The sequence below is a fragment of the Neovison vison genome, chromosome 1 (genome assembly GCF_020171115.1).
Source record: "Neovison vison isolate M4711 chromosome 1, ASM_NN_V1, whole genome shotgun sequence".
Taxonomy (NCBI): domain Eukaryota; kingdom Metazoa; phylum Chordata; class Mammalia; order Carnivora; family Mustelidae; genus Neogale; species Neogale vison.
The window spans coordinates 131,630,195-131,657,898 of record NC_058091.1 but is presented as its reverse complement, the minus strand read 5'-3'; the positions used below and the strand labels follow the sequence as shown (position 1 = coordinate 131,657,898).

The 27,704-nt window shown below is 36.0% G+C and overlaps 1 protein-coding gene and 1 pseudogene across 3 annotated transcripts; both read left to right on the top strand.

Annotated features, from left to right (window-relative positions):
- Positions 1–25,753, top strand: SLC35B3 (solute carrier family 35 member B3). 3 transcript variants are annotated; one of them, XM_044258700.1, is made up of 12 exons: positions 22–107; positions 1,858–1,983; positions 3,741–3,876; positions 5,635–5,928; positions 8,008–8,129; positions 11,677–11,831; positions 13,120–13,227; positions 17,498–17,595; positions 20,282–20,374; positions 20,781–20,892; positions 24,035–24,104; positions 25,127–25,753. In XM_044258700.1, the coding sequence occupies exons 4-12, from the start codon at positions 5,728–5,730 to the stop codon at positions 25,275–25,277; spliced, it is 1,110 nt and encodes a 369-aa protein (XP_044114635.1). In that variant the 5' UTR covers positions 22–107; positions 1,858–1,983; positions 3,741–3,876; positions 5,635–5,727; the 3' UTR covers positions 25,278–25,753. The 3 variants fall into 3 exon arrangements, with proteins under 3 accessions (XP_044114624.1, XP_044114635.1, XP_044114643.1); XM_044258708.1 differs by lacking the exon at positions 1,858–1,983 and having other exon boundaries at positions 23–107; XM_044258689.1 differs by lacking the exons at positions 1,858–1,983; positions 3,741–3,876 and having other exon boundaries at positions 1–107.
- Positions 13,825–15,091, top strand: LOC122893153 (annotated as a pseudogene).
- Positions 25,754–27,704: the final 1,951 nt, after the last annotated feature.

Sequence of the window (27,704 nt, the reverse complement as noted above, 5' to 3'; positions counted from 1 at the left end):
ACACGTAGGCGGAAGTGGCGCGCGCGGCGCCGGGGATGCGAGCACCTTGCGAGGAGGCGGCGACCGCTGTGGAAAGTGCGGGAGTAGGCGGAGAGGAGAAGCAGGAGGTGATGGCGACGGACTTGGGGAGGGGGAGCTCTCCGTCTGGCTGGCGCCACTCGGGCTGGGGTCACCCTTTCAGGTGACATACCGACTCTGGAGTAGATGTGTGACCCACCGGCCCTTCGCCGTGTTTGGGACCCAGACGGCCCCTCTCCCCAGAGAATCTGGACGTAGTTTATTTTCATCAATAACGGGCGTGAGGGATCGGGATGGAAGGCACCGGTGACTTCCTCTTTTAAAGAACGGAAACCTACTGGCTGGGTTTCTAGGGAGGAGTATGTCCTCCTCCTCGCCCCCTTTCTGCCCTGTGGCTGGCTAGAACTCCCTGAGGTCCCCGTCTGTGGACTCTGAGGTCACTTGCAGGAGGGCCTTTTAGGCTTATAATAAGGGGCCTCCGGAGGACGGACTGTCGCCTGGGTTCCCAGGGCTGCATCTTATTTGAGAGCTACTTCCGGGTTCTCTGTTAGTTACTCTGCCGAACATTTAATTTGTAGTGCAAGGTGATTGTCCTTCCAGGTTATTAAGCTTAGGTGATAAATGTCCACTGGAAGTTATGCAGATTCTCCAGTCTTTGCAGCTTCATTTTCTCCCCCATCTATTTTATTTTTTCCCCCCAAGAACTGAAAGAAGGTGGAATGCTTCGGTGTGCTCACGGAGGGTTTTTTAGTGTTGGGTATATGCGCTTCTTCTATGGTAGGACCACAGATGTTGAGAATTGGTTTTTGGAGTAATGCTTTCCTAAGTGAATTGGGATAGTTTGGAACTTGGAAGAGAGAGATACAGCAGCATTTTGAAAATAATTTACATCAGTGTTTGTACTTAATTTGTACTTAATTTGTTAATATATATCAACTCCTAAATTTAGATTTTATCCCTTGAAAAAAAATAGAGTGACCATCAAGAAGGAGCGCACTGTTTCTTGAACTTCGTGTAGTGAAGTGTGTACAAAGACATGAGACCGACTCTTGCTTTTCACTGTTTTATAATCACGACCCATAGGTCACAATATTTAGAGTTCACTTAATTTATATATAGTGGCAAAGTTATTTTATTTGTAACATTGAGTGTGACAAAATACAGAATCAAGTTTGTTCTGGTTATTTACGCTCTGATGCCATGATTTCCTCATATTCTTCCCTTTTGTAGTGGGAGACTTTTCTTCTAACGATTGGAAAAAACTAGATTAAGACATTAACTGAAATAATTTTGACTTAAATAGGTCATTGTAAGTCAGTGTTACCACCAGTTATTTATAATTTTTAAATATCAGTATGCTCTAGAAATTGCTCCCTTTTTATTCCATTTTAGCAGTTATTTTGTACCCCCAAGTAACATTAAATATCTGTTTTGACTTTGGGAAGAGGCCTCATCCAGTGATTCACACCTGCGGGTTTTTTGTTCTTAGTTCAAAGGGTTATTGTGAATTCCTAAAGCAAAGCAAAATGTTGCTCGTTTAATTTGAAAATAGTTTTTATGCTTGATTTTAGTTTTCCTGCACCAAAAAGGCATTGGCCTAGTTTCTTTAGTTGTTGCTTAATATCCATCGTTAGTGAAATGGAAGGCATGTGGCAAGGATTAAGGATCATGGTTACCAGGTATCGGAGTTCACAGCATCTTCATCTGTCACGTGAACTGACCAATGGTGTTCTGATTAATAAAAGTGCATTCTGAATGCAAGGCCTTGTAGGGCAGATTTTCTGGTGCTGGTACCTCAAGTAAGCAAAGGAAGTGAATTTATTTCCATGTTCATTTCAGATGCTTTGTGGGAAATTTCAGTGGAGATGTCAATATTTTGGCACAGATATCCAAGAAGTGACAGTGCTGAAGGGATTTAACTCTACATGTCTGGCACAGATCTGCGACTCCTAAGATTGCCAATAGGTGTGTTAAAAGTAGCAAATTGTCGGAAAGGGGCAGGATACTACTGACTGAATGGTGCTTACTAAAGTGCAATAGAGCCCTCCATTTCATATCTTACACTTCTGCTATGTGCGAAAATATTATGAAGATGGTCTTGTCTCTTCCCTTAAAGGTGTCATAAATTTGTGAGAGAAGCAGACCCCAAAACAAAAAGTTAGGCCATTCTGATCTAGGTATTTGTAAAAATCTTTATAAAGTGCTATGAGAGTCCAGAAACCAACCAGCTTATAATTTGTAGGACTTTAATCAGAAGTGAGGCATAATGAGCATTCATGTTAAGTGTGAAAGAGGGATTGGAAAGGGAAGAAGAGATTATAAACAGGCTAATCTAGTAATCTAGGCAAGAGAAAACAGCTGCTAATGGTAGGGTCAGAAACAGATTCTTGGTACATTTATGGATGTAGAGTCAACAGAAATGTTGTCAAAATATAGAATGTGAGGAAAAGAAAAGAGTCTAATAAGTTCCAGATTTTTTGCATCATACCAGTAAGTGACATTGGGACTATAGGAAGAGCAGGTTTGTTTGGAGGAACATAATGAGTTCAGCCCTGGACACTTTTAAAATAAGTTGCCAGTGGAACTCGTGAGTAGAAATGCTTTCAAAGAAGCATTTGGAAATGGAGATCTGGATCCCAGAAGAGAAGTCTGGGTTGGAAATCCGGATTCATATTTCCAGCTGCACATCAAAAGGGTGAGAATCTGTGTCAGCAGACCATATCACACTAGCAGTAGTTCTAAAAAATTGAATGGCATCCAACATTAGTGGTCTGTCTTACTATATTCTAGGCACTTTTACATTCATTTCATTTAATCCTGACAAAAATTCTACCATAGGCACATTTTTTTTTTAACCCTCTTTTAAAGATGTACAACCTAAAGTTCAGAATGGTTAAGTGACTTCCACAAGGCTTTTCAGCTATCAGTATCAAAATTGGTACTGAACTCAGATCTGTCAAAATCCAACCTTGGGGAAAGGCTTCTCATTATGGTAGCTGTAATTTTATTGGATCATTACAGTATGCCAGCCATTTTGCTAAGTTACACACACCTCCAGCAGAAGTGGGGGGGGGATAAATTTTTGATACTAATAAAAGTAAGAAAGAGGTCTTCTAGAAGTTTTATTTATTCTCTCTGTGTAAATATATACACATTTGCATATTTCCCCCAACCTCTCTGTTCTCTATACGATTTTTAGTTTTGCTCACAAAGTTTGCCAGCACCAGAGTACATTTGAAAAATCAGTTTGGATAGACAGCATGTGATTGCAGGGTGGAGTTTTGAGGACATCCAGGGGAAGGGACAATTTATTTGGTTCATCAGAGTATTTGTGCGGAATATGTGTGCATATGCGCAGAGTATGCCAGATACCAAGGATGCAGAGACAAGTAAGATTTGAGTCTTGCCTTTCCAGTGCTCTTCCCTCCCAGCTCAGGGAATTTGGGGAGGGTATCACAAAGGAAGAAGCAATAAGCTTATTTCAAATCCTGAAAGAAGACATTGGGCTGAAAGAGCATCATGAATGTAAGGCAAGGGTCTTTGAAAGTTCATGGTCTTTTTTAGGAATGTATTTTCAGGAATGTATTAGTAGTTCATTGTGGGCAGTTTAAGGCTTGACTGAAAGGGGTGGAAGGAGGAGATTTCTTTGAATTGTACTCTGTATCCATGCCTACACACATGGAAAGTAGTTACTCCAGGTTTTTGTTTCTTCTTCATTCAAGATCATGTAAAGCATGGTTTATAAGGAAAGTCAAATCTGAAGGGTATCCTGCAAGATGACTTAAAAAGTCTTAACTCAGAGATGTCTGATTGAAACAGTGTGGGAAGGAAGAACAATATATAAAGAAGAAGAAACAGGTAAAAGAAAAAAAATAGAGTAAAACTTGTTAAAATTACGCTTTTTCTATTTAGAAATTTGGCAGGTGCCCTGTAAAATAAGTGTTCTTTGATGCCTGAGTTAGTTACAAGTTGTATTCAGAACCTTGATCCCAATTTAAATTACTGAAGATAGCTTGCTTAATCTCTATAAACAGCAAAGGAGAAGTGATCATGAAGAAGTGATTCTAATTCTTGCCATTTTTAAACCATCATGACTGTTTCTTTTAAAAAGATTTCCAGATCTGTCAGAATTATCCTTCTCTATCCTCTTTCCTCAGCTATTCTAAATTTTAGTTCCCATTGGGATTGTAACAGATAGTAGATCTTTTCTAGGAAGATAATTTTTTCATCCTCAAGTGGTTCTTTGTCATGATTCTTCACTCTGTCTTCAACCTCCACATGGAACTCATTCTATCGTGTATATAAATCCAAAGTGAAATGGACAGTCGTCTATGGGACCCTCATGATGTTGTTTTTTGTTTTTTTTTTTTCCACAGACTAACAAAAAATGATGTTTTCCAGCCTTTTATAATTCCAGAGGCTTCTTTCTTATATTTATAAAATATAATTTTATATGTTTCTTTCTCATATTCATAAAACAGCTGTATTGAGGTATAATTGTTACACACACACAAAAACTGCATGTTTAACATACACAATTTAGTGAGTTTGGACACATGCAGGTATACCTGTGGTACCATCACCATAACGATCAAGGTAATACATATTTGTCACCTCCATAAGTTTCCATGTTTTCCCCTTTGTATGCATGTGTGGTTAAGAATGTTTACCATGGTATCTGTCCTCTTAACAGATTTTTAAGTACACACCCTGGGTTTTTAACTGTAGACACTATGTCATATTAGTAGGTCTCTAGAACTTACTCATCTTACAGAACTACAATTTGATATTCATTGAACAACTCCACAAAGACTTTTTCAATTAAAATGATTGTCTCCAGACGAGATCGGGCGCGTTCAGGGTGGGTTAAGCCGCTGCCTTCGGCTCAGGTCATGATCTCAGGGTCCTGGGATCGAGTCCCGCATCGGGCTCTCTGCTCAGCAGGGAGCCTGCTTCCCTCTCTCTCTGCCTGCCTCTCTGTCTACTTGTGATTTCTCTCTGTCAAATAAATAAATAAAATCTTAAAAAAAAAAAAAAATGATTGTCTCCAAAGGAAGAAAACTTTTACTTTTAACCTAAGAAAGGCTGTTGATAAAGCATATTTTTCTTTCTGTTGTCTCTGATAAATCTAGCTTTTCTAAATAACTTAAGTTCTTCGAGTTTATTCTAAAACATCATTAACAAATATATTTTACAGTTGACAGTATTTAAAGGAGCATCAGTTCATTTCTGCAAAGACTGACATTAATGTTGAAGATGTCACTCATAAACTATCATGGATAGATAATTACAAATGATATCTTTAATACATACAGAAACCATAATAAAAGCATGTTTACTTCTTTGATGAAGTAAACTCCAAGTTAGCTTTTGATTTTTGCTGTGGAAATGAGAATGGCATATATTTAGTGATGTATTGGTCTTTATCAGAGAAGATAAATTGGAGAGTAGACATTGTTTTTGGTTGCTTGGAAGCTTGTATGGAGGAGTTAATATATTAATATCCAGAAAGAATGTGATTTACCTATATAATTCTTAAAGAGTGATGTGAAATATTTGGAGCATAATATCTTATGATCCAAATGTTTTTGCTTAATTGCTTATTTCCTTCTTTAGGACTTACCTCAGCAAGCAAAAGAAACACTGAACAAAGGAGAGGAAACCAGTAAAGATAATTTTAGAAGTACTGAATGCAGCAAAACAAGAACAATGGATCTCAAGTTCAACAACTCCAGGAAATATATTTCTATCACTGTCCCTTCCAAAACACAGACAATGTCACCACACATCAAGTCAATAGATGACATTGTAGTACTTGGCATAAATCTCAGCAGATTTAACAAACTTACTCAGTTTTTCATATGTGTTGCTGGAGTTTTTGTATTTTACCTAATTTATGGATATTTACAGGTAAAAAATAGTTACTTATTTACAAGATGCTATTTGTAACAGTTGAGGTCAATATGGTCATTACTAATAGTTTTGTCCAAGATAGTTTTCTTTATAGGATACAACTTTCTTCACATTTTTGAGTTTTTTAGTATAGAAAAAGTTAGTCTGCTACTTTTAGCAGGGATCAAAATTTCACAGTTAAATATTTCAGATGGGGAGAAGGGAGCAGAGACAAATTTAAAAAACTAAAATTATGAAAAAATTTGAAATACATTAACAAAATGTAGGTGATGATTGTACCCATGTGTTTCTAAAAGAGAGTGATTCAAGTATTCAGTGGTATTTTGGAACATAATTCTCCAAAAAAATTGAATGATAGCTATTGAATGATAGCCATAATTTAGTTGGTTGTTGATTCTCGGAGCTCAATAATAAAAGATAATTTTTGCAAAAGTATATTAGGATACTATATACTTTTTCCAGGAGTTTCTTTTTAATCCTGTACCATCTGAATTGCTTTTTTTAATGAAGCACCTGTTGTGTTCTCATTCCTTTTGCCTTCCTCTTCAAATCTAATTTTGTCAGAACCTTATTTTTCTGTGATTTTTATTGGTGCAAAACATTTCTGACATTGCTACAAATTGTCTTCTGTTTGTATTATGTTACGGGATAATTGTATACCTTTGACTAGCAGCAAATTCCTGACCTTCAGGAACATGGGCTGGATGGGTGACGAGCCAGGCTAGTGTAAACAGAATGTTTGGGGACTACTTCTTAATGGTCAGTTCATTAGTATTTTCAGCCATTAGCAACTTTGCTTTTTTAGGCAGCTTTCTAATGTAAGAAAACTTTTTAGAATTCAAAAAATGGAAATAGATGTGTTTTGTTGAGCCAGTTAATATTTCTGGTATTGTTTAGTATTAATCAGTTAAAGTGATCTTAAAAATTATTGTATTCTTTTCCATTGTCCTATAGAGATGTAATATAAAAGGAAGTATAAATAAAGAAAACGGTAGAATTGACTGTTCCTTAGATTGTAAAAATTCTATAAGGAGTATTAGTGTAAAACAAAAACTTGATTTAAAAATCTTAATATTTATGAAAACTAATTACCCCACTGGCGGATGATACAAAAATTCAGGTATCACAATGAAGAACAATGAAAAATAGTAAATTTTATCAAACACAGGTTTTAATTTCTTGTTGAGAATTTTTTTTTTTTAATGCCATTGTTAAATAATTTGGGGCAGAGTTAGCCATTGCCAAAAGGAATATGAATTAGAAATTTACAAATTTTAATTATCTTTTTCTGTTTGATAAATTGTCAGATTTTAATTTATAACAATGCAAAGCTTTTAAAGTTAAATAAACATTGCTTTTACTTTTTGAAAACTAACACTACTAATAACTCTTACGTATAATAGCATATTAAAATAATTTAAAGAAAATGTTGGTTAAGCCCAGTATTGGAATACCTCTTACTGACTTGTTAATGGGTTATTAATAATTAATGTAAATGTTACTTCATAATATAACATTATGTTTGACAAAGTAGCCATTTCCTTTATATGTAGAAAATTTTATATAATCTGTGGCACAAATATTCAAAAAAATCACATTATTAGTTTGAACTGATTAAATTCCTATAGAAAAACAAGTCTGAGATAATAGACTTCTAAAGAAATATGTTTGTTATACAGTAAATGAGTCTTTGAACCAACTATCTTTCTCATTGTTGGGGCAATTCTTAATTTTGGCAATCTTTCTTTTTTTTTTCCTTTTTTTTTTTTTTTTTTTTTTTTGTTGTTGTTGTTGTCGTTGTTCTTAAAGAAAAGCCTGGGATAACATTTCTTCATAGTTATCCCTCCTTCCCTTTGCTTTACTCATCTGAATATCTAACATCAGTTCTTCAGAATGACCTCCTGAACTTCTCTGATTTTACGAGAAGCCTTTGAGATTTGGGTGTTTTTTCGCTTTTTATTTTTTATTGTTGGGGGTGAGCCTTGGGTTCTTTTTAAAATGTTGTGTTTATAGGAATTTATTGTGAGGAAATTGATCTGTCCCAGAATTTAACAGTATTAATATATCTTTTGACAGGAATTAATATTTTCAATGGAGGGTTTTAAGTCCTATGGCTGGTACCTTACTTTAGTACAGTTTGCATTTTACTCCATATTTGGCCTAATAGAACTTCAGCTTATTCAGGACAAAAGGAGAAGGTATGTGGTTTGTTTTTTTATTTTTTTGACAGATCATTAGTAGTAGTTAAATTCTTTGTTTTGTTCTTTGGGAATATGGAGTATCTTATACATGAAATATATGCATTTGCAGTTAAGACATATCTAATACCCAATAATTTTTATCAGTATAATCAACTTACAAAAAATATTAAATATACTTCAGTTGTACACTGAAGAAAGTGGTCTCTCTTTTAGGGTAATGTTATCAGAAAAATGTGGTTTAGGATCAAATTATGATAAATATATCTTGAAACAAAGTATTCAGATGTACATACGTGTTTTTATAAATCTAACTGAAATGGGTGTAATTACTGAAAGGTTTACAGTGCTAAGAAAGATCAAAGTGGTGAAATGAACGATCAATGCCACTTTTATAGTGGTTTTTAAAATGCACGATTAATACTTTGTGGGATATATCCTGTTTAACATTGTGTTCTTTATAGTGTGCAGTCACTGACACAGCATGTTTAGACATCAGAGAAGCACGCCTTTTCATCAGAGCCAAAGGAGTTTGTTGACATAACATTTTGCATTAACCATCTAGATTTGAGAAATATCTCGAAATACTTTTAATGGTACACAGAACCATATGCAATAAAAACCTGATTATGAACAGGAGGAGGTTAGGAAGTTGAATGTACCTTCTTAGTAAATGTCAGTGTGGTTATCCTGTCATACCAGGCTCTAAGATGTGAATATTTCATGTAGACACTGAACAGTTTAAATGCAGCAAGGAACTATAATACTGATAGCCTGTCTTCAATGATAGAAATGTTTAGTCTTTCAGTAAAAATTAAGAAATACTCACAGCTACTATTTTTCTTAAAAAATGTTTTTGGTATTTGTCTGAAGGTAACTATAAAATTTTAAATATTTAAGTCTATCATAACAGTATTCCTTCATAGTTCTAATTTTGCCTCTCAATCTCTCTTTATTGCCAATAAATTATTCTAGCAGTGATAGTAAAAAAAATGTTTGAATCTGAGGTTAGCGTCTATATTATTTTCATGCTCTGAAGCTGCGGTACTCAGCCATATAGGTGATAGAATAATTAAATATATCTGTCAAGACTAATGTATAAGAAAGCATGATGATTCATTACCAGTTGCAAACTGCTGGACGTCTATTTCCAAAATAAAATAGTCTAATGCTATCTTTATAAAATGGAAAGCAATACAAAGATATATCTCCTTTAGAAAAGATACACCTCTGGGGTGCCTTGGTGGCTAAGTCAGTTAAGCATCCTACTCTTAATCTCGGCTCAGGTCTTGATCTCAGGGTCCTGAGTTCAAACCTCACGTTGGGTTCCACACTGGGCATGGAGCCTACTTTAAAAAAAAAAAAAAGATACACCTCGCTCTCACCTACCCAAATGAAATAGGGAGTGAATCTCTAGCCATGTTTATCCCAACCCTTAAACCAAATAACCATAACATTTTTTTTTGACCATAACATTTTTAAAGATAAAATAATTTGTGTTGATTTAAACATAAATGAAGGAGAACAGAAGGATTTACAGACATATAATAAATATAATTATGAATTGAAACTTTTTCATTTCCAAGGCACATTAAAAAATATTTTTAGAAAAAGCCTTTAAAGGTATGTTACAATGAAAATATGCTAAATGACATATTTCTGAATTTAAGTGGCCCTGCTCCTTAGACCTTTAAGTAGCCAAGCTCTTTGCTTAGTTTTCTCTTTTTTCTTTCTTTTTTCCTATGTTTATATGAATACTATATACTTGAAAGAGAAAAGGATTTGAAGTCAGAAAACATGTATTTGAGTCTTGGCATGGCCTCTAATTAACTCTCTTTAGACCTCGACGGAGTTGCTTAAATTCGCTGACATTTGAGAATCAAATGTGGTAATGTGCGGGGAGCGCATTGTAAGCCTTAACACCCTAAATACACGACTTGTTATTTTTCACCAAAGTTACCTGTAACTTTATTATTACTTTGCATGAGGTTTTAATAAAGGAGACCTGCCACATTGGTTGCGAAGGGGCTGTTGAAAGTCACAGTCCATCCCCCTGCCTAAAGAAGTAAGAAATTGGGATATTAAATAAAACACCCACGCGGCACTCCAGAGGAAGATGATGAATCTAATGTCCTGGTCTCACCAGTGGATGAACACACCGCGAGGAGGACTGGGGTTTTCATGCGTCTATACAGCAGGTTGCTGTCAGAGTTTTGACCCTCTGAATGTAGGCCTCCTGAATTTTAAGTCCCTTTTCTTTCTACCTGTGGTGGTTACTTCTGTAATCACCATTCCTTGTGATTTTTTCTGACTTGAGGCAGAAAAAAAATTTTATTTTCTGGCCACTGTGTGCAATTTATGTTGAGGAAATTGGACCACTGTGACTTCTATCATTATTGGAGGAGCAGTGCCGTCCTTCCTGATGATACCTTACTGAGGATTAAGCCCCGCAGATGGCGTAGAAATCCTTGTTTGGGTAACACTGATGCATATGTGCATGCCAGGTTATTTCTGCATGGACTTTAAATGTTGACTAGTGTATTAGTACTAAAGTAGGAAAGGCCTCAAATTGAAATATAAGTGGAAAAGATAGATTTTAATTGAATTTTCCAGTAAATTATTTTGCCTTATATCTAGCCAAATAAAAAAATAAGGAGGAATTTTGTTGTCTTGATTTAAATGTGAACACAAATCCCAAAGTGGAAGCTACTTCCAAGTATGCAGCATAATCTGATTATGTGAATAGTACTTCATGTATTAGTCACACCAGTGTACAAGATTATTTTAGACCATTAAATATCTAGTCAAAGTGAGCATATGCTCGCAATAATAATGCAGAATTCTGAAGATGCCAAATTAAAAACCCCTTTAGGAAATTCATATAGAACCCAAAGTAGTGATTTGGGATTGTGAGGAGAGAATCAGAATCTCCATCTTGAAGAGTTTATTATTGTAACATCTTGTGGAATACAGAGTTAAAGTTGACATCATGGTAATAAAAACCATGTTTAGAGTTTTAAGCTGCCACTCCAGAATATCTGCAGATATTCTGCTCAGGTTATTTTAGCAGAAGGACTGAATGTATTTTTCCTAATGCTAGATGGGAACATTAGGAAACAGAACAACAATTTAGAAGTTGAAAATTAGTTAAGGTGCCTTTTACTGTTATGGGGGTCAATATTGTTTAAAACTCAACTCTTTTTTTCCTAAATTTAGTCAAGATAGTTTTTATATATATGGTAGAACGACTGTTTAAAAAACTCTTACCAACATTTTTTTATACCATCTGGAAGAATCTCTGTAACTCTGATATATGATTTTTTCACACAATTGAAAGTTCTCACTTGTGATTGATTAAATAAGGGTAAATTGTTGTTTTTACCAACATTCTTTTATATAAGTGTGATAACTTTTAAAATAGTGCTATTTCACCAATATTGCTAGAAATATTCAACAGAAATTAGGCATTTACACATTGTAAACACATTATCTTACAGTAGTATGAATTGGGTCCCAAAATGAAGATTTTAAAAATTGTCTTTTACAGAATACCAGGAAAAACCTACATGATAATAGCTTTTCTAACTGTGGGTACTATGGGGTTATCAAATACTTCCTTGGGCTACCTGAATTATCCTACCCAAGTCATCTTCAAGTGCTGCAAATTGATTCCTGTTATGCTAGGAGGAGTTTTTATTCAAGGTATAGTAATGATATATTTTCATACTGTTTGAAACTAATAGGATATGTTATGGCATCTAGCATTAGGAAAAACATTAAACTCTAGTTAAATATTTTCAATAAACATTCCCAATACTAGACATCTTATAAAGTCTGAGTGACATCTTATAAAAATAAGGTATTATAAAAACACTGATACTTCTGTGATATCTCCTAGTATTAGAAATCAGTAATTCGGATTTAAGAAAGATAAAAATAGTATTTTATTATTTTTTTTTCTTTTAATCTGGAATCTACCACATTTCCAGAAATACTGTGTTCATGTATTGAAGGCCTAGCTCAGAAATACCTGGAAAACTCCCTTTTTCAGCTCTTTCATTCTTCTGCTCCTCAGGGCTCCTCCTTCTCCCTTCATTATACAAATGGGCAATTCTCACTATGAAGTAAGCGTAACCTGAGCAGAACTGCTTTTTTACCAAGTCTGCTGGCTTATTGGCTTCCTAGATCCCCAACTAAGTTACAAGCTATGTGGAAAAAGGAGTAAAGAAGAAATTGTAATAGCAAGTGGAACAAGTTTTTGTTATTCATGTCATTTTGTAATTCATGAGAAATACTTACATTGATAATCAAGGGCCCCTGTATCACTGAAGTTCTTACACAGCCCAACTTCATTTTTTACATTTGATGCCTTCCCACAGAGGCCCTCTAATGAAAGTATGTCTGTTGGCTACTTCACATATAATTTTAGGGTAAACGTTCATGCAGGAAAAAGTATTGACACAAATTCCCATTAAAAACCACATGCATGTATAATATTTTCTTAGCGATCCTTGTGAAAAGGTTACAGTACATGATTTTATTGAAATGTGGATATACTGTAACAGGTTAATTCTCACCAACCTAGAACTTATCTGATTATGGTAGTTGTAAACTTAAACAGTTCTGTAACCTGAATAATTGCTCTGGTTACTTTGCAAATGTATAAACCATAAGAAAATTAATACCTTCTATTATATATGAAGTAAAGGAGGCCCTCGTGTCCACAAACTGTAGTCTATTTACTCACTCTCATAACATGTAAAGTAGGATCTCCTATCTGACTTACAAGGACATGTTGGTGCTCACTGATCATTAATTCTCAGAAGCCCTTCTTCTGTGACTGTCTCAGGCGTTGATCTAAGTGTTCTTCAGACACTTTTGACTTTGGATATAAAGAGCAGGTCCTGCTCAACTTGGTTAGACACGTAGTCTAAAACTGTGCCAAGTGGGCATTTGCGTAATGAGCTTGGCTTTCATTTATTTTACACAGGGAAGCGCTATAACATTGCAGATGTGTCTGCTGCAGTATGTATGAGTCTTGGCCTGATATGGTTCACCCTCGCTGACAGCACGATTGCACCTAATTTCAACCTGACAGGTAAGGAAAATATTTGGGCTCCTGGATTTTGCAGGTATTTTGGTTTAAGAGTAAGAACTTTTGCAATTTCATAAGAATTTCAAATGATGGTGTGACATCTGTGATTTTCATATTTAACATAAAGCTTTCAGACTTTCCATGTAAGATGTAGTAAAAATATTATGGTCCTGGAAATGTAAGAGTTATTTTTAGTGCTCTTGTATTTTGACCTGACAGGAGGCTGTTTGGCCAGTCAAAATCTTCTGCGATTGGGTGCATGGTAGAGAAATTTCTCAGGGGCGAAGCTGGAAGTTTACACATGAGTTGTAGACAAATCACATCAGTAACTTTTTATTCTGTTTTTTTAAAATTGAAATTGTACATTTATTTGTCATTGTTTTAGCTGAAGAGGGAAGGTTATGCTATATGTTAATACTGAACTCTGTGCTCTAAGTGTGGTCAGAACCTTAAAGTGCCTGAACTTTCCACCATGAACTTATCTTACAGTGTGCCAGATAGACCTTTGTAAATAAAATTTAGATTCTTCACAGGCAAAATAGGTATTATAGTATATTTAGAACTAAATAAGCATAAATGTGTTATAATAATTGTTTTTATTCTAAAGACCTTGAAGAGAAATTATTATGTGTACAATATTATTGTACTTACACTACTGAGTTTTATTCATAAGCTTATTATCATCCTGTCTACTAGCCTGACAGAAGCAGTATTTAAAATACTTAGGTGTTGTAAGGGGCCTCTTTTTGCCAAGAGGAGAAGTAGGTATGGATGAAGATGGCAGCACCCAAGGCAGCAAACTACATCATGAAGGTCTCCTGTAACCAGGCAGAAAGCAGCAAGAAGCCCATTGCTGAAGACATGACGATGACGTCCAGAGATTACTACTTTGATTCCTGTGCTCACTTCGGCCTTCAGGAAGAGATGTTGAAAGATGAGGTGCACAGCCTCACATACCAAAACTCCCATTTCAGAACTGGCAGCTCTTTAAGGACAAAGTAGTGTTGGATCTGGGCTCAGGCACAGGGATCCTCTGTGTTTGTTCCCAGGGCTAGAGCCCATAAGGTCTTTGGGAAAAAGGGTTCCAGTATCTCTGATTATGCGGTGAAGATTGTCAAAGCCAAGTTGGACCACATGATGCCCGCCATCAAGAGGAAGGCGGAGGAAGCACTTTGGTGGAGAAGGTGGACATCAATATCAGTGAGTGGATGAGCTATTGCCTCTTCTATGGATCAGTGCTCAATGTGGTGCTCTGTGCCCCAGATAAGAGGCAGGCACCTGGTGGCCTAATATTCCCATACCAAGCCACTCTATAAATAACAGCCTTTGAAGACTGGCAGTACAAAGATGACAAGAGCCACTGGTGGGAAAATGTATATGGCTCTGACAGGTCTTGCATTAAAGACGTGTTTTTCAAGGAGCCCTTGGTAGATATGGTGCACCCCATGCAGCTGGTCACCAAGGCCTACCTCGTAAAGGAGTGGGCATCTACACTATCAAGATAGAAGACCTGACTTTCACCTCTCCAGAGCTTCTGCCTGCAAGTGAAGTGGAATGACCTGTGGCTTACTTCAACATCGAGTCCCTTGCTGCTGCAAGAGGACAGGCTTCACCAGTCCCGAGTCCCTGTACGTGTGGTGGAGCAGTGTTCTACATGGAAGACTACCTGGCAGTGAAGACTGGTGAGGAGAGCTGTGGCACCCCTGGCATGCGGCCCAGTGCCAAGAATAATCATGACCTGGACTTCACCATTGACATGGACTTCATGGGCAAGCTCTGTGAGCTTTCCCCTAACTGTTGGTGGTACCCGGTTTCTCCCATCCCAGCCAGGCCAGGCCTGCATGGGCCCGGGGCTACAGCCTTCTAAGGCAGTTTTGGGCTTTCCCTTCCTCCCTTCCATCTCAGGGAGTTTTAGGAGTCTGGGCTGGGAAGGTCACACCGTGACTGTTTTTCATAATTTATGCTTTTATATGGTTGCATTTATACCAGTAGATCCTCAGCAGGGGGAAAAAAATAAAAAGGTGTTCAGAGAAACTCTGAAAAATGGGAAAAAATTCTAATTATTCATGAGAAGAAAAGTATTACATAAAGAAGAAAATCATTTACATCAGTTTTGTTGTTCTTTCCAAGAATCAAAACTTTTCTTACTGGCTATGAGTCAACCTTCATTAACTTTGTTAACCAGGCTAAGTTAGTGGATTTAAATGAACCAGTATAGTCTCTTGGAGCAACCCTTTTGACAACCACAAGATTCTGGTGGAACCTATTACATCTCTTTCAATTTTGATTGTTCAGAGTATAAGTGATCACTACTTTGATGAGTTTTACTCTGGAAAGCTTATAGTGATAGATGTGTCTGACATGGCTTAGATTTTTCAGGAACACTTCATGTCAGCAACACGAAGAGGAAGACTGTATATGAAAACTGAGGTAATTGACTCTTTTTTTATGAAAAAGCAGTTTTAGAGAAGGCACAGAATTTGCAGTCAGAGACATGGCTTCCAGTTCTGTTCAGGTCACTTAAAATCATAACCATGGGTAGATTGTCAGACCCCTTTATGCTTCCCTTTTAAAACAGAGCTAGTGATGATAGCTTGCCTTACACAAGGCCAGTGGGAGGGTTGACCGAGGTGATGAAATAATGGATGAAAAAGTATACACTTGCTGCGCATGGGGGATAATGATGGAAAGAGGTAGCGACAGTAGTCCTGCAACTTCTCACGGTGATGTAGTGCCAACCCATTCTGACTCCCCAGGAAATATTTGGTAAGAGAATTGGAACTTAATAGTATTTCATCATTAGGAGTAACTGATGAGCACTTATCACAGCCCCTAGTCTGATAATATATTATCTAAAAGAGATTGGATTAACTATTAAGATGGTTACTTAAGGTAGACATAAATAAAACTTTGAATGTATAAAGTGAATATATCAGAATTTACTTATTCAGATAAGTGTCTGCCTTTAAATATTCCCTTCAGGGTGCAGTTCAGGTATTTTCACACCATTGTCATTGCTCAGAACATTTTTGGAATATCTTCGAATAGCCTGTTAGGAGCGAGGATATTGTATTCAGGGTCTTCAACAGAAGCTTGTCTTTTTGTTTTGACAAATTTGATATTTGAAAGAAGGAAAAGAGCATTCAAAATCAAGTTTAGTGGATAAAAATGTATGATTTGATAATAAATGCCACAAAGTGAGATGATCAAAAGGCAAATTGAAAAGTATGAAGTCTTGAAAGTTCTCTATTAAATGCATACACATATATTTTTCTGCTCCCTGTAATTGCTTATACATTGTTAAAAAATAATGCAAAAGGGAAACTTCTTTAAATCCCATCAGAATCCTGGAGGTAACCAACGCTGCCTTTTGTTCTTTCTGTAAAGCACCATGGCTGGTGACCAGGGTCCCACACACTTGCCGTTAACTGCCTGCTTCTCAGGTAGACATGCTCATTTGCATGATTGTTGATTTCCAGCTTTGTGTACGCCAGTTGTACCTGTTCCAATAACCATGTGATAATATTACTTAAATTGTTCAAAAACAATTTGAAGAGAGACAGAATAGTTTCTGTTAAGTTAATTGAAACAGTTTGGTTGACTCGTCAGTAAAATCACTAGGAAACAACAGTAAAAAAATATCATACAAGTGTGAAAGAATTCTTTCCCTTTCACCCAACTGCTTGAGAAGTTCCTGTGTTTTCCATGTGCTTTTTAACAAAAACAACTAGGAAAGCATTAACAATGTATGTTGCAAGTGTGGTTTATACAGAGGAGAACGGGCAGAATTTAAGTTAGGACCCACACTCGGAGAAAAGACCTTTGCAACTGTGTGCATGTTCTTGAGTTCTCAATGAAATGATTTTAATACTGTAGGTAACACTTTTTATGATTTCCCTCCCCGTCTGATTTTTTCAATTAACCGACTAACTGCTAGTTCCGGTAGTGCTCCCAAGAATTTCTTCTATAGTTGTTTAATATAGTATTCCTTTCAAACATTCCATCCTATTTAAAAGCAGAACTATTATTTGATCTAATAGGGAAACAAAATAAGCCTGAATGTAGTTTATTAGTGTCGGTTACTTGTGTTTTTAACATCATCATATCTGTGCCCATTACAGCTGTTGTGGATAAAAATCATCAACTTTTACTGAAACAGGATGATTTAAGATCTGCTTTTGTTTTTTTTAACCCAATTAAATCTCTGATAAATCTTGATCGTTGTTCGCCTATTTAAATAAAGAGGTTGTGTTTCTCTTATGCTTTCTTAAAGGTGTGATCCTTATTTCCCTGGCACTGTGCGCAGATGCTGTCATCGGAAATGTTCAAGAGAAAGCTATGAAACTGCATAATGCTTCTAATTCAGAAATGGTAAATACCCCAGCGCTTTTTCTTCACAGCAGATAGATGCAAAAGTGGTGATGTGCTTAACCTGATGAAATAGTTATGGTATTAAGGAGTTGTATGGCATTTTTAAACTAGTTTGTCATCATCATTTTCATAAAAGTAATACATTCAAACATCATGAGAACTAAAAAGTATAGGTACCACTACCCCTGCTAAGAGCTTATTGTATAATATTTGATAAATTTTTTCATTTGTAGGATATTTTTTACATATTAAAAATTTGCTTTCTTCATCACTTTTTTCTTTGTATTTGGTATTGTTTTCCATTTAGAAGTTTGTAATTTTGATGTAATTTTTCTTCGTGGGTTCTGACTACCTATTATGATTGAAAAGGGCTTTCCCAACTTTGAAGATTTAAGAATTTTACCCATGTTGTCTACTCATGTTATGATTGCCTTTTTAATTAAATTTTTGTTTGTTTGTTTTTGTGTTTTTGTTTTTTTGTTTTAGAGAGAGAGAGAGTGAGAGATGAGGGGGTGGCATATGGAGAAAGGGAGAGAGAATTTTAAGCAGGCTCCACTCCCAGCTCAGCACCTGACATGGGACTCAGTATTGTAACCTGAGACTGACCTCACCAAAATCAAGAATTGGACGTTTAACCAACTGAGCCACCCAGGCTCCCCTAAATAAATCTTTGATCCAACCAGAACTTTAAAAAAACTTTCTTCTTTATCTATCTACTTGCCCCAGTATCATTTATTGAAAAACACTTTTCCAGCAAAAGTGCCTTCTTTATCATATACTATTCTAATGTAGGATTCAGAATAGTATTCTTTTGAATTTATTTCTGCACCAAAATCATGATGACAGGATGACAGCAGCTTTATCATACATTTACCATCTGTTAGGACTAGCCAGGAGTATTCCTTTTGTTTTTCAGAATATTACTACCATTAGTTATTCTTGGGTGTTCACATCCCCCAAATAAACTAGAAAACCCCATTGTTAATTGTGATTAGTATGGCATTGAACTATAAGTTAAGTTAGGGAGAATGGCATCTATACACTTGAGTCTTTTTCAGTTCAAGAATAAGGTATGATTAGGGCGCCTGGGTGGCTCAGTGGGTTAAGCATCTGCCTTTGGCTCAGGTAATGATCTCAGGGTCTGGGATTGAACCCCACATCAGGCTCTCTACTAGCAGGGAGCCTGCTTCCCCCTCCTCCTCTCTCTCTCTGCCTGCTTCTCTGCCTACTTGTGATCTCTGTCAAATAAATAATAAAATCTTAAAAAAAAAAAAATAAGGTATGACTTTGCTTTTATTCAAGTGGCTTTTTTTAAATGTCACTTAGATTCTTATTAAATTTTTTTCATATAGGGCACCTGGGTGGCTCAGTGGGTTAAAGCCTCTGCCTTCAGCTCAGGTCATGATCCCAGGGTCCTGGGATCGAGCCCCGCATTGGGCTCTCTGCTCCTCGGAGAGCCTGTTTCCTCCTCTCTCTCTGCCTGCCTCTCTGCCTACTTGTAATCTCTGTCTGTCAAATAAATAAATAAAATCTTTTAAAAAAAAATTTTTATATAAATCTGACATATTTCTTATTGAAGTTATTGTTAGGGGGTTCATCTTTTGCTGTTGTTACTGCAAATAATGCCCTTTCTTTCCTTACATCTTCTACCTGGTTGGTATTTGGATATAGGACAGTTATCATGTGTATGTGTACATTAATTTCACAGCCAACCCCTTGCTAGACAGAGAACATACCACATGAAGGGTATATAGGAATGGTCTTTCCTATTACTTCGTCAGCAGAATGGGCATCTTTAAGGAGTCTTTAATCTCGGTCAGAAGTTTTCTTGAAATTCATCACCACTCTTCCTAGATAAAGTAAAGATCGGAGAATCAAGGAAGTATAAGTAGCTAGAAAGTTGCTATAATACAGTGGTTAAGTGCTTAGAGTCTGGGCTAGGATTGCTTCATCTATATCCTAGCTTTACAAGTTCTCTTATCCTGGGAAAATGACTTATTATCTCTAAGTTTCAGTTTCTTTTATCTGCAGACTGAGGATTGATGATTTAAGAGTGTCTAACTCATAGGCTGGTTGTGAGAAGTAGGTGAACTAATTCATGTAGAGTGTGGTTAGCACATTATTATTAGCATTATTAGTACCTGACTCATCACAGGTGCGCAAGTATGACGACGATGCCTGCTGATTGTGCGGTAGAGGAGTTTAAGGAGCTGGGCTAGAGAGATTGTAGGAAAACTGAGACATCAAGCAATAGATATGCCCCTGCTTAGTTTCATTCTCTGTTAATCTCTTCAGAAACTTAATGTTTGGGTTTTCTGATGTTTAATAAGTAGCTTGGGAGGTTTTTTTGTTTTATGTGTTTTTTTGGAATCCCAAAATTCAGATGTGGTTTGAATTCTGTAAGCAAGCCAGGCAAATAAATGAATATTATATAACTGTATTCATGGAAGGATCAGTACTGCTATGTTACAATGTACGTAAAATAAACCGTAAACTTTTATAAACAGGCTCAGTCATTATCTCCAGAAAGCTAAGCCATAATTGAAACAATGATGTCATTTAAAAATGGTTTGTTCTTCAGATTTAATTGAGTAGATTAATTGAGCCATATATTGTGACTCCTTCATTTTCTGCCTTTGGTTTGATAGCATTTTCTTTTCCACTTTATTTTTTTTATCTACCATAGGTTTTGTATTCGTATTCAATCGGTTTTGTGTACATTTTATTGGGATTGACATGCACTAGTGGATTAAGCCCTGCAGTAACATTTTGTTCAAAGGTAAACACTAATCACATTTTTAAAAATAAACATCTTCCATTAAATAGTTCCCTCTGTATTTCTTGTTCAAAAAGATTATTCTTTATGTAATTTGATAACTCCTTTAATATAATATATGCAGATCAGAAATTATTTCAGAAATGAAATGACTTGTATTTAAACTTACTGTATCCTTTCTTTACCCTGTAAGTTAATTTTTAAGCGACTCATAATGTAAAAGTTGGGGATTTTTAATTTCATCATTGTTTTCCATTAAATCAGAACTAAATAAGAATCTTTGCTTGACTGAATTGTTGAATGGCTTATTATTGCTCAGGAAGTTGATTAAAATCTGTAGTTTTATTTCATTTGTAATACCTCAGGGTTTGTTTTGCATTTTCCTAACAGGCTTTTTTATATGTTGCAGAACCCAATTCAGACTTACGGTTATGCTTTCCTTTTTTCCCTCACTGGGTATTTTGGAATCTCCTTTGTTCTGGCTCTGATTAAAATTTTCGGTGCACTTCTTGCTGTAACAGGTAGGAATGATATACCTGCTGAGATTATGAAATAATCATTTAAATTTTCTGTGATACTGCTTTTCAAAAGATATGGGCAGCATCTGTTCTGTATTAAAAAGAAAATTGTTATATTTTCATCAATTTATTTTTTGGCTTATGGTGTTTTAAAATTCTAAAGACAATGATGTTTCCTCATAATTTTTTATTTGAAGGGTTAATTTTAAAATCAAATATATACATTTATCTAAATAGTAACTTTTAAATACATTAGAAGTACCTTTTATTAAAAAGTATGATGGGCTGAATATCCTCAGAGAAAAAGCCTGCTTTTGTATGCACTTTTTTTTTTCCAATTTATTTATTTTCAGAAAAACAGTATTCATTATTTTTTCACCACACCCAGTGCTCCATGCAAGCCGTGCCCTCTATAATACCCACCACCTGGTACCCCAACCTCCCACCCCCCCGCCACTTCAAACCCCTCAGACTGTTTTTCAGAGTCCATAGTCTCTCATGGTTCACCTCCCCTTCCAATTTACCCAAATTCCCTACTCCTCTCTAACGCCCCTTGTCCTCCGTGCTATTGGTTATGCTCCACAAATAAGTGAAACCATATGATAATTGACTCTCTCTGCTTGACTTATTTCACTCAGCATAATTTTGTATGCACTTTTAATTTACAACTGAAAACTCCCATTTTGATGCACTTAAAGTATGGCAGGTATATTTTAAACAAAGTTTTTTGGATGGACCTTTCATTTGTACACTTTCTAGGGAATTAATCAGATTATTCTTTCTAGTCCCTAATAGTTATCATGCACCTACTTTATGCAGGAACTTTGGCATTTTAGAGGAATGGGGGTTGAACTGGTTTTGCTTTGGAGGAGTCAGGAAAACAGATGAGGGGCTACAGGTGATGCCCCATGAGGAGGACAGATGACTCCGTGTGCTAACCTTATAGCATTTGCCCAGTGAATGGTCCAGATAACAAATGCTGTCGGCCTCTTCCATATGGAGAGAGCCCTGAGTGAAGCCCAGGATTGGGAACAGTGTGGCATTGTCCTGAAGGGCGCTGGATTGAGATGTCAGTGATGTTTAATGACACGTCACTTGGAGAATAACTCTGTCCTCTTCTCTGGGCTTCATTTCTCTCTTCTGAAGAGACTTGGTTGGACTTGATTATTTCTATCAGAGATACATAGGACTTACATTATAATGCATACATGCATTAGTCATTTACCTGATTTTAATATTTCATTGTTTTAGGGGAATACTTATTCTAATACTACAGCATCAGTTAAGCAAAGGAATAAATACCTCTTTCTCTATAGAAGTTTATTTGCTTCATAACATTTGTCTTTACTTACTCACATAGGATTCCCCTTTTTACTTATTTTATGACTCCCCTTTTTAAAGTTTACATTGCTAACGGTAAACAGAGGGCATGTCATTGTAGATCAGGCTGTATCCACAATCTGTCAAGTCATCTCATGCTACCAAGAAGGGTTGCGAATTCATATACTTAGCTTGGGTTCCAGTTTTGCTCATAAGATAACTGTTCAGAAAGGGTTTGATGTCAGTCGATATGTATTGATTAAACCCTGTGATTGGTATAAAAAATGTGAGATGCCGCCCTTATCTTGAAGGTGCAGGCAGGTTTATTTCTGTCTCATGTAGAAGAAATTCAGCTGTATGAATGCACATGCATATCTGTTATTATGTACCAGGAGCATGTACATGTACATATTCATTTTGATCTTGCAATCATCCCATGTTATTGTTCCATTTTACGAAGGGTCGACTGAGGCACAGGGAGGTGAAGTGACTTGCCCAGTGGTCAACCAGCTAGTAGGTTGCAGAATCAGGATTCCAAGCGAGGCAGTCTGGCTCCATCCTGTGCTCTTAACCCACATGTTATCCTCCCTCCTGGCCTGGTGTGGGAAACCAGGCTTCTTCTGTCTTCTCTGCCATCTTCATCCTCTTTGCACGCAGCAGGATGGGAGAAGATGGACACACCTTTCTCTTTATGGAATTTTCCTAGAAAGCACACTTCCTAGAAATAGCACTTTTGGGGCGCCTGGGTGGCTCAGTGGGTTAAGCCGCTGCCTTCGGCTCAGGTCATGATCTCAGGGTCCTGGGATCGAGTCCCACATCGGGCTCTCTGCTCAGTAGGGAGCCTGCTTCCCTCTCTCTCTCTCTGCCTGCCTCTCTGCCTACTTGTGATCTCTCTCTGTCAAATAAATAAATAAAATCTTTAAAAAAAAAAAAATAAAAAAAAAAGAAAAGAAAAAAGAAATAGCACTTTTGCTCTTTCTTTGGCCCAGATGTTGTCACATGTCAACACCTAACTGCAGAGAAGGCGGAAGGTATGCCCGTAATAGGGAGTCCATTTTACTAACACAGAAGGAAAAACAGATTTGGGGAATCAGGCTCTGACACATTTCCGAAACTGATTCTTCATTTGGAGTTCATTTCTTTATGCTTTGGATAGTAAGTGCCAGGAGCTGTAGAATCCAGAGCTAGAGGATGACTAAGGCGAGAAACTAAGTAAAGCTCAGCATCTAGAGGAGGATAGCAACTCATAATGCAAAGTGGGGCAGAAGGCATGATGGAGACATATTGCCAAGGTCCTATCTCTACATGGGTGGGACAGGGAGGAGGGTTTCAAACCTGACGGCAGACTTCAAGGTCATACTTAAAAGTTAATACAGATGTGTAAAGAGGACCATAAAGATTATTCATGGTGTTACCCAGAAATGACCATGATTAAGATATTAGTGTGTGCTTCAGCTTACTACTTGTAAAGACTAGCCCCTGCTCTACGTAATCATAGATTCCTTGGGAAAGCCTATCTTTCCTACCAGACTGAGTGTTTTTAAGGGATGACCTGCCTCCCTAGTGTCATGGCCTTTATCAAGTACTTACTACCATTGTTCTTAACATTTAACCGTATGATTTAATGTCTATACCCTTCTTAGACTGTAAACACCATAGCAGTAGCAACAGTGACTTTCTGTTTGGTTTTTGCTTTCCATCGTTTTCTTGGTGTGTCGCATAGATATGGTACAAAGTAGGGTCTATAAATATTTGTTGAAAGTAATTTCCAAAATATTACCAAGATGGTAGGCACATTCTAAACCAGCCTTTTTTCTTCCTACAGTGACAACAGGAAGAAAAGCCATGACCATTGTACTTTCATTTATGTTTTTTGCTAAACCATTCACATTTCAGTAAGTACCTTTTAATTCAACAAGTTTCTCTACTTGTAGATACCTGGTTTCGTATTTCCTCCTAAGCAGACTTAATTTCTTAAAAAAAAAAAAAAAAGTGTTTCATCTAGAGCCCTAGTTTATTGATGTGTCTTCTGCTATTTCAGAAATTTAATTATTTTGAAGAAATCATATTGTACGTTTAAATTGCCTAACCAGAGTCCCAATGCGATTGTGACCCCATTTCCAATATAAATGAATGTGAGTGATGTCTTGAGATTAAAGGATTCCACCTTGCCCTGATACATACACACATACATATGAAACCATTTATATATACGCATAGTTTTTAAAATTATTTGTCATCCTCTCCCACAAAGGATTTGAGGTAGAGAATTATGCTGTAAGTTTATTTAGTTTATGGCTTCCTATAAAACATTGACTGTTTTCTCAGTTGTCTAGTATGCGTTTGAAATCATATCATTTGAATTTATGTTGCTTAGTAATTGAGAAGATTCAAACCTAGAAATTATCATTGTGTAAGCTTAAAGATAACCACAAGATAAATTTCAGTCTGTATTGTTTTCTATAAATCAGTTTCTCTTTCCCTAAATGCTAGGTAACATTACAGCAATCTATGTCAGTTCCCCTACTTTCTCAGCATGTGCAACTTTTTATCTCCTACGTGCTACCCAATTGGGATAAACCTCCGGACTGCCATCGCAGATTGACGTACTCGGTGCTCTAAGTATACTCTTAGATTATTGTTTAGGACATGGACTTGAACTTGCTGTTATCTTCAAAGTTCAGATGACCTACATTTAGGATTTTGTAAAGTCTCTCTGTAGATACTTAACATAAATGAGATGGAATTCTATCTAATCTGATCTAATAATACCATTTTTTATTTTAATGCCATTGTAGGCCTCCGATAGCAAAATTTTATTTTATTGCAGAATTATTGTGAACTTATCACCAAGTTCTGTGGTTCACAATAAATTGTTACCTTGATGCTAATATTTTTTCCTTCTTTCTCTTCTTAGGTATGTGTGGTCTGGTTTGTTAGTCGTCCTTGGTATATTTCTCAATGTTTACAGCAAAAATATGGATAAAATAAGACTGCCATCACTATATGATCTGATAAACAGAACAGTGGAAATGAGGAAGTCAAGGACGTTGGCACAAACTGTATAGGCAGTAATTCATCCTACTTAAAATAGAATTCTAAGGGAACAATCATCAAATAATTAATTTTCCAAAGGGATTGTTATAAAAACCAAAGGATCTGAAGGCATGCTCTCCGTTTGTGGATGGGTCAGCTATGAAGTCAGCCTCTTTCACAGAGCACTTGTTTAACTGTGTGACTTCTGAAGCAGTCAAGAGAGCCGCATCTGCCACACCTTAGAATAAAATGTCAGTGTGAAGGACTAATTCTTAGCATTCTGTTGAGAATTTCACTGGAAATGGACCATGTTGCAAAACTAATTGGATATCATTATGACATTTCAAAGAAATTGATATAGTAATATCAATTTAGATTGTTTGGTCTTTGTTCATTTTGGTGGTATTATTTAAATGATTCTCTGTTATAAGAGTGAACAGATGATTTAAAGTCTAGAAAGAATAACTTCATTATAAATAAAAATTATTCTGTGATTTTTTAAAATAAATATGTTGTTAGAATTTTGTTATGAAGAGGGAAGTGAAGGCTTTCCCTTTTGTTATGAAGAGGGAAGTAAAGGCTTTTTGGTAGTAAGGCTTTATGTAAACTTCAAACCTTAGGCTTTTCTCTGATCATTTAAAAGTATTCTTTAGAGAAAACATGATTTAAGTTTTCTGTGGAATATAGACCATCTAACAAAAGGAATCATCACCCTGCATCCTGTAAGTATGTATCACAAGAAAAACTTGTTACTATCCATCAAAGAAGTGCTAAAAGATTTAATGATTTGGATTTTTTAATTAAAGAAAAAATAATTCATGTCTCAAATTATAATTAAATAATAAAATTATCATAGTTTTTCTCATAAAACTGAAATTTAATTTGACAGCTTGAAGATTAAATAGGGTAAATGTAAGAAACACAAGTAGATTTTAGCAAATTTGTGTAATAGGTAGTTTGCAGTTTTGAGTCAAAACTCATAAAGCTTTTGGCCTTTAATGTTTTAGCAGTGAGGTTTGGAATTGCTTCCAGTGTATTAAAAAAATCATCTCAGTCTTCATTTTCAGTATAAGTGATTCTAGTTTTAAAACAGCTTAGTTTCTGCCTTAGTGATATCACTTACATTTTGTGAGAATGATATACTTGGAATATTTAATCTCATTCTTAAAATTCCATTGTATTCCGATGGTGACTTTACTAGTAGGTGCATAGGTGGGTACAACAGAGTACAAATCCTATAATAATTTAAGGATTTAGCATAAGGAATTCTGACTGATTTTCGTTTGTCATATATTAAAATACTGTGAGGGTATTTTTCCCCAAGTGGTGATTATATTTATGTTTCCGTATTTTGAAATGAAAGGAATCTTAGTTGGTATTTTACTATGCCTTCTTAAACTCTTAAAATGGTAAGGACTTGTGCTTTAAAAATGATTTTCCAGGTTCTTGATAAAAGATTATGATGTTAACTTTTCAAAGCATCCTTTTATGCCCACTTTTTTTTTTTACCTTTGTTAAGAATTCTTCCTCCCACCCCCCACTTTCAAGCAGTTTAACAGTGCTCAAAAACTGGTTTGCCAGCCTAACCGTTTATACTCCCATTTGCTTTTTTTTTTTTTTTTTAACCTCCCATCAAATGAAGGTGAACCTCATCTCACTTATTTGTGTCCATGGAGTACTCTTCTTAATGAATAGTGTGAAACCCAATAATTGCTATAGTAAAGGAAATCAACATTTGAATATATACTTTGTGTCACGTTTTATAATAGCATTCATAAATCTTATGTGATCACAACAGAAATATAATAAATATAATTAATTAATAAGGGAATTAAAATAGTAATCTCTATAATCACTAAAATTTAAGTGCTTATTAGGCACTGTTATAAGTGAAATATTCAATAAATTATTTAATTCTCACAACATCTCTATGAGGGCAGGTATTGCCCTCATTTTACAGATGAGGAAGCTGTGGCCGGTGGGATTAGGCGACAGTTGCTAACCTTATATGGCTGGAAAGAACCAGAGCTGTTTGTCAAGCAGCCTACTCTGAGAGTCAGGCTCTTAATCAACTTTGTAGCCTCTCTAAGATGATGTGATTATGTTCACGGTTTTGCAGATACAGAGAGGACCAGAGTAAGTACTTAGCTCACGATTAACTGGATTTCAAACCCAGTTCGGTCACACCCCAGAGTGCATTTTCTGTCTACCGTACCCCACTTTGAGCACAGAAGTAGCTCAAAGTAATATAATAGAAGATGAAATATTTTTAGTAAAGAGTTTGAGAGACATTAATGAATATACAAGGATTGGAACATTAGTTAAATGCAGATACATGTCTTTGTTTAAGCAATATGTACATATAAATTGTTTCTTCAGCGGTGTTCATATTAGGTGTCTATCACAGAGTAGGCACCCAGTAAATACCTGTGTTATACACGACTAGTGATCAAAGAATA